General features: G+C 44.8%; 1 protein-coding gene across 1 annotated transcript in view; it reads right to left on the bottom strand.

Moving 5' to 3' along the window:
- Positions 1–3,321: 3,321 nt before the first annotated feature.
- Positions 3,322–7,999, bottom strand: part of LOC109530768 (T-lymphoma invasion and metastasis-inducing protein 1-like) — a 24,314-nt gene continuing 19,636 nt past the window's right edge. The window contains exons 21-26 of the mRNA XM_019894645.1: positions 7,425–7,720; positions 7,274–7,332; positions 7,090–7,195; positions 6,618–6,705; positions 5,564–5,711; positions 3,322–5,042 (exon numbers count right to left, since the gene is read on the bottom strand). Of these exons, the coding sequence (XP_019750204.1) occupies positions 4,494–5,042; positions 5,564–5,711; positions 6,618–6,705; positions 7,090–7,195; positions 7,274–7,332; positions 7,425–7,720 (1,246 nt within the window). The 3' untranslated portion in view covers positions 3,322–4,493. The remainder of the gene's footprint in view (positions 5,043–5,563; positions 5,712–6,617; positions 6,706–7,089; positions 7,196–7,273; positions 7,333–7,424; positions 7,721–7,999) is intronic.

Here is a 7,999-nt window from a genome sequence, read left to right as displayed (position 1 = left end):
TTTTCGGCTAAAAACGCCTTACTATACATGGTTGTTTTTTTCGGGTTAAAACGCCTTACTATACATGGTCGTTTTTTTTCGGCTAAAAACGCCTTACTATACATGGTCGTTTTTTTCGGGTTAAAACGCCTTACTATACATGGTCGTTTTTTTCGGCTAAAAACCTGAAAAACGCCTTACTATACATGGTCGTTTTTTTTGGCTAAAAACGCCTTCCTATACGTGGTCGTTTTTTTCAGCGAAAAACACCTTACTGTACATCAGGGGTGTATAACATATGGCCGGAACCGGCCCACAAGGAGGTTTGATCAGGCCTGCAGGATAATTTAAAAGTGAAAAAAATGCACAAAAGACACGGAATGAATATTTTTAATAAGGTGCAATTCGTTGAATATCCGCTGTTTGGACTCCAAACAATAAACAAGCAACAACATTTAAAAAAGCTCCAAACTTTGGAGCCTTTTTATTGTTCAATAAAATAAGTAAAAAGCCATTTATTTGCTTGATAAATGTTGCTATTTGCAGTCAGTAGAGTGCAATATTTAGTTCACCAAGTCATTTGTCAAAATGTATGCTCAATTTATCATAAATATTTAAAAGAAAAGCTAAAGTTAAAAGAGCCGTTCGAGAGCCAAAAGAGCCGTCTCTTTTCACTGAGCCGATCCAAATGAACCGGACCACAGAAAAGAGCCGAAAATCCCATCACTAAGAGGAACCTCCTCCCGAAGGAAGTGTTTTTGACTCCAAAAGTACAATTCCCATAAATTTGCTAAAAGGGGTGAGTGATACGTCATTCTCGTTTACCTCCACCACGAGCTGATCGTTGTTGTTTTGGTTTGCCTCATGAAGTTTGAATTATTTTTTACGTCGAGATTTGTCTCGGCGTGGACGTTTTTAAGCATTGTGTCAAAACGAAGCTCGTATGAATCTTGTTTTTCGTGTGTGTGTTCGAACATGAAAAAAGAGACGAGCTGTAATCACATTTTGCTCGTGAGGCATTTGCTCCGAAAAGTTTCACATAGCTTTGTCTGAGTCCAGACAAGAACATGGATTTGTGTGGTTCCGAAGAGCAGTCGGCTGAGAGGCAACAAAAGCAAAACGAAAGAAGGCAGCTCAACAGGAACAGAAACTTGAAAGCTGGTCGGGCGACTTTGTTGAGTGATACCAGCGTCCCGACTTCCAAGATAAATATACACACGCGCACACATTCACATGACCGCGCTCCTGTAATGCGTAATGATGGTGACATCACTTTTGTTGTTGTCGTTTGAATTGGTGGGAGGTAAGCAAGTACTGTACAAATGTTTCATGACTGTACTTGAGTTAATTGTTGTTTTTTAGGTGTCTGCAGGGATAATGCGGTATTTATTTTGCTGACAACTTTTGTGCCAAGTTATTAATGTTAACGGTATTGTGTATGTCACTTAAAAAAAAATACTTTTGTACTTAATTACATTACAAGCATCTGTACTACTTGAGTACAGCGTAAGTACTTTCCTCACCTCAAATAGTTTACATTACCTCACATTTTGACTCTCTCTGTAGACAACATAATTGGATGACCAAAATATTAGAAACACATTGCAAAACAACCAGGAAATGAGTGCAGGGATGAGTAAGCGCCACTAGAGGGCTGCAAAGAGTCAAATGTTGCTTCGTCTAAACTGGTTGTGGTCACCTGGACACTTTCAGCCCTCATTGGTGTCTTTAACCCAGTCTCTCATGCATCTCAAATTGTCTCACCCCCCCTTTTTTCCCTTTTCTGTTCATTGCGCCATCTTGATCAAATCCAAATTGAACCCTGTTCTGACATGAAAGCCAGGAGTACGCATTGCAAATTTTGTTCAGCTAATTTTTTAGATTCTCTCTTTTTTTTTTTTTTAAACATTTTTTAAAGTTATCGTAAATATTATTGATGGCTATTCACCAAAATATGAAACGGAAAACCTCCTTGACCTTCCCAGTATATAAAGCGTCAGCTCATTTTTTGCATGATTTCCAACTGAACCCGACTGAGCACATGAAAGTGCCGACTGAATGAATGAGGCACAAAGCTCTTGTTGCACTCCAGTGTCACTTGTGAGCACTTTTACTCTCGACTAATGCAGCTTGCATCAAGTGACTTGATACTCGCCACGGCAGCACTTTTACAGACAAGCCTTGGGGGAAATAAAAAGTATGTGGCAGTAATGCACCTTTCAAACAGTCCTTCAAAACAGCCAAAATCTAAACAAACCCTAACCCAAACCCTATCCACAACCCATACCCTAACCTTGAACCAAAGCCGAAAAGTAACCCCCTAATCCTAACCCTAACCTAAACCCTAAAACAAACCCTTCCCATAACCCTAAACCCCCGACACCAACGCATACCCGAACCAACACCCAGACCTTACCCAACCCGCAAACCCGAGCCTAAACCCTAACACCCTAATCCAAACCCCAACCACATCCCGAACCTGAACCCCCAACCCTAATCCCAACCCCGAGCCAAACTCTAACCCCAACCGAAACGCTAAACCCAACCCTATCCCCAACCCAAAACCCTACCCTAACCTTAACCATAACCCCAAACCTAAACCCAACTTCGAACGTAACCCCAAACCTAACTCCAACCCTCACCTAAACCCTAACCCCTAACCCCAATCCTAACCCAACCCAGCTCCTAACCCCTACTCCATCGCAAACTCCAACCCTATCCTAACCCAAGCCTAACCCCAACTCCACGACCAACCTCGACTCAACCCTAACTCTTAAACCCAACCCTAACCTAGACCTTAACCCTTATCCCAAACCTAACCCCTAACCCAACCCTAATCCCAAACCTAAAACCAACACAAACCCTAACCCCAATCCGAACCCCAGCCCTAACTTTAACCCTAACCCCAGCCGTACACCCGAACCTAACCCTAACTCCAACCCCAACCCTAACCGTAACTCCTTCACCCTAACCCAAACCCTAGGACCAACCCTAACCCCAACACCCAAACCTAAATTTAAATCTAACCCCAACCTAAACCCAACCCTAACTCCAGCAACCCTAACCCTAAAACCAACCCCACCCCTAACCCTAACCCCAACCCTAACCCCAATCCTAATCTCAACCCCAAAAATAATTTTCGCCCTAAACACAACCCTTAAACCAACCGTAACTCCAGCCATTACTCCAACCCTAACTTTAACCCTAATCCCAACCATAAATTCAACTCCAACCCTAACACCAACTCAATATAATCTCAATTTTAAAACCAAAAACACAACAAATGTGAATATTATATTAATAACGCTCCATCAGCAAGGTAGATTGCAACAAAGACACAAGTAGAAAACAACAGTTTTTCTGTAATTATGATATCAATACATTTTCTATGTACAGGCACAGTCATAATAAAAACGCAGTCTCGGTAGCGCAATTATTTTAACATATTTGGACCAAAAACTGAACAGAAAGTCGACATCCTCCCTCTCCTGTGATTGCTCGAGCACATTTGGACCGTCCTTACAAATATATTTGCAACTCAATAAATAACAGTTTAAAAAAAAATCTGTACTTTGTAATCAGTGAAGACCGTTTTTCTTGAAACAAAAAACAAACAAAAAAAAAAAGCTCATGTGCAAATTGAGACGAGCGGGCATGACAAATGAGTTTTCTTTGAAAGGCAATACCGAAGAGCAAAAAGAGGAAAAACGTTTTATGTAAACAAAAACATGAAATATTCAAGTAAAAAAAAGGATGTTAAGTTCAAACCACTTTAAACTTTCAAATTGTTACAAAAATGTACCTGGCCAACCAAAGCGGTCTAAAAATCTAACACAAAATACCTTACGTAAAGAAAATACTTTCTAGAAAGAGGAGCAGTCCTTTAAATGATGCACGACCTCACACCAACTGCTATTACGTATTCCATGTCTGTGAGAAAAATCCAATCTGAGTCACACAAATACATCGACTATTCACAAAAAGTTAGCGGTTAGGTGAAGTTTCGGGATGAACCTAAAATACACCAGAGCATTTAAAGGTGACCTTCCCTAAACTTTTGAAAAAAAAATGTCAGATCATTTCAGTACTTTTGGCGAGTTAGGGGCTAAATGACAAAATTCGGAACAGGTCGTGCTTGTTTGCATTTTGACAACGTGAAACCAAGGTGACAGCCAAAAACCAAGAGACACCAAGTACACGATGTTCTCAGAGGGATGTGGCCACTGAGCATAGAGAGGGACGCGGAATTTTCAAGGTCAAATCAAGTTTGCGCTCGGTAAAGGTTATTTTAGGCTCATCCTCCAAATTTCACCCAAAAGCCCAATTTCACCAACTTCCTGTGACGAGTGTAATTTGGCAACAGCAGGCTGGGCTGCAGAGCGCCGCCCTAGTGTGCAAACATCGCCAATCATCAATGCACGTGATTACGATTCCATGATTGTACTACAAGAGTTTGTATCTACCAGCCCATGCGTCGCCATGGAGACCCTCCAAAGATGACTAAGTCGCAGTTTTCAGTCGGGCGAGCTTTCCGGATGCTCTCGCAGCACCCAAACGTTAGTCTGGTCCGCGTCGTGGTCTTCCGCGGTCGCCGCCGACGCCTCGCCGTGCCCGTTCCCCGATCCCTCGCCTCGCAGGGACAATTCGGCCACGGAGGCGTCCAGGCGCGCTCCGTCATCCTCGTCGCTCAGGATGTCCGTCTCCTTCACCTCTTCGGGGTCTTCGTACTCTTTGAGGTCAAACTGTTCTTCCACCCAGCGGTCCGTGTCGCCGGCGTCCGACGACGACGACAGAAGCCGGTCGCGCTCCGCCTCCGTCCGCTCGTCCCGGGGCTCCGGAGGCGAGGCCAGGTCCCGCTCGGGCTCGCCGTCAGAGACGATGTCGGTGTCGATGGTGAAGCGGTTGCGCACCAGCTTCCTCCGACCGAGGGTTCTGGTTGGTGCAGAAGCTGTGGAAATGACACGATAAACCAATGAGAACAAGGGTACAGACCATCTTTGAAACCGAAAATTTGTCCCTTGGACCTCCCAAAAATTTGGGAACTGGTTTGAATTTGACCTCATCTTCAGGTCAGAAGCACACCAAAAACTACAACCTCACTAAATGGGATTCAATTCATAAGTTAATGTTTTTTTTTCCCCATATATTTAGTATACACTGCACAATTCTGGATCTGAATTATCTTTAACACGTGAGCACAGAAAAAAAATTAACATCATCCAACCATAATTGAAAAGATTTTTGGCATGTTTGATTGACATTGCTCAGGACCTCCCAAAAATTCGGGAACTGGTTTGAACCTGACCTCATCTTCAGGTCAGAAGCACACCAAAAACTACAACCTCACCAAATGGGATTCAATTCAAAAGTTAATGTTTTTTTTCCCCTATATTTAGTATACACTGAAAATATTTAACATCATCCAACCATAGTTGAAAAGATTTTTGCCATGTTCGATTGACATTGGTAAATGCTCAAGGGGAGGGGGAGGGGGGACGCTCGGTTATCAGATCATCTGCTCTATAGTGGAAGCATCAGGGTACTTCCGGGTGGACTATTTTTGAGTTGAACTGAAAACACTGACAAAAACTTGCTTGCGGTCGCGCCGCCAGATATGGACCAAAAGGTTTGGATCTTTTCCGATATGCATGTTTGTTGGCCGCTGCCGCCGGTTCTTCTCTCGCAGGATGGAGTGCACCGTCTTGAGGAAGTCTTTCCTGCTCTCCGGGGAGCTGGGGGGGAGTAGGAGGGGGGGGGACGCTCGGTTATCAGATCATCTGCTCTATAGTGCAAGCATCAGGGTACTTCCGGGTGGACTATCTTTGACTTGAACTGAAAACACTGACAAAACTTGCTTGGGGTCGCGCCGCCAGATATGGACCAAAAGGTTTGGATCTTTTCCGATATGCAGTACTTAAATAAAAATCCAAATTAATCGAGCATAGCCTATAGATGAGAAGGAAGAATCGTCAGACGGGGAACCAAACCGCCATCTTCAGGTTTGTGGGAGACATTTTCCCACCGGTCCAATGTCTTTGTTTGGTCGCATCATCTTTTAGCAAAACGTAATGACTAGCCTACTAGCTAATGTTAGCTCTCTCCAGTTCACTGTCAAAAGTTCAATCGAGCTAAATCAACAAATCTCACAATGTCTAATGTTACTTGAAGTGATAAACTCTTCAAATTTCTCACATGCAAGAGCTCAAAACCCAAAGAAGGTTTCGCACATCAATGCTAAGAAGTTAGCTGAGATGACGCAAACGTCCTTAGCTCAGACAAGACAAAACGCCCTTACTTAGCTAAGATGCCGCCAAATTCCTGAGCTAGCTACAAACACCGACTTCTTCAAATATTAATTACGGCCAGGGGGGTGTCCCGCTCCGAAGGAATTTACCTAACGGAACATCTTTTCGACTGACAAGCCACGCATTCAAATTACAGCAGTAGAGAAGAAGGCCAAAATGCTCATTTAAGCGATTTCGCCTGTTTTTGGAATCGCTCTTGCCTTGGGTCAAATGACATTAAAAGATTTGTTTCCAAGTGCTGCAATGTGAGTTCCGGCCACCCGGAAGCACATGTGACATCATCGTGAAAAGTTCCGTCAACGAAAACAAAATAGCGGAGCGCGTGCACCTCACCTGCAACACAGCTGGAACGCCCTCTCCGGACGACCTTCCGACTCCGACTTTGTGTGAACGATCTCGCACACGGAGGTGCCCTCGCCATCTGAAGAGGAAACCATCGATTCAGACTCCTTCGGGAAAAGTGGTTGTCCATGACCACCTTATCCCGCTTACCCAAGCCCACCTGCTCTAACTCCAATTTAATGTTAACCCACTAATTCAAAGTTCCCAGATGTAAGCGTAACCCTCAGCATGGTCCAACTAACCCCTTTATCGTAATTAACTGCCTGACTGTTGGACTAATCCGAACCTCCGGCTGCAACCCTAAAGTCCCTAACTCAAGCCCCAAACCCTAACAGACTAGCCGGAACCCGACGTCCCCAACTTGTTCCAGTGGATAGACGCCGAAATTTAGGGCGATTCCATTTTTATCTTACGCTTGGCTCACGACTTCTGTTGGACACCGTGAAATTTAGGATGAGCTGACCTGCATTCGCCAGCGGCCTCACTTGGAGGGCGTGCGTCGGAATCATGTGACGATATCGGAAGGGATCTTTTTCCTCGGAAGACATCGACACACGATGGGAGCCGCCCTAGAAACCAAAAACAGAACAACTTGAGTTCTGATTTGGATACCAAAGCTCATTTCCTTGCGCTGTGCGGCCACTCACCATTTTCTTCTTGTGTTTGGATCCATCCTTGCACACAAAGACCACTGCCGTTTTGAACACTAAAAGATACGACACCAAAAAAAAAATGTTGTGAGCATCAAATTCATCTTCGGAACACCTTCATCATGATTCAAACAAGAAAGGCGTCTACCAAAAGTGGCCATCTGGGGCTCTTTCTTCCACTTTCCTAAGGAAGGCGGTGGGTTGATCCAGGACACGCTGGTGTGGAGCAGCAGATCGCCCATCGACAAGTCAGCCACCTGGTAACAAGACCAAATATTCACCCGTGTTGCCCGTCGATCGACGTGGCGACCGAGCCCTGCCGCGGACGACCACGGGCCACGACGCCGCCCCGAGAAAGGAGCGCCTTTAATAGCAGGCGTATAAACTCTGATCACAATCAAATCAACTGTCGGCGTATCAGCCATAAAAATAAATGACTCACAGATGATTTATTTTGAATAGCCACTCTGCAAATGAAAAAGAGAGACACATGCGGCAAAGACTCGATGCACAAGGCCTCTTGAAGGGGAATTCATTTGGCACCGCGGAGGGGAAGATCAGCACCGCGCAGCTTGTTGCTGCTGCTACTGCGAAGCAAGCTAGCTTGGTGGCGGCGTGGGTGGTTTTGGTGTGTGCGCGTGTGTGTGTGTGTGTGTGTGTGTGTGTGTGTGTGTGTGTGTGTGTGTGTGTGTGTGTGTGTGCGCGCGCGCGCGTGTAGAGACC

Source organism: Hippocampus comes, unplaced genomic scaffold (assembly GCF_001891065.2).
Source record: "Hippocampus comes isolate QL1 unplaced genomic scaffold, H_comes_QL1_v1.1 scaffold89, whole genome shotgun sequence".
Lineage (NCBI taxonomy): Eukaryota > Metazoa > Chordata > Actinopteri > Syngnathiformes > Syngnathidae > Hippocampus > Hippocampus comes.
The sequence above is the reverse complement of the archived record's forward strand: the minus strand, read 5'-3'. Positions and strand labels throughout refer to the sequence as shown.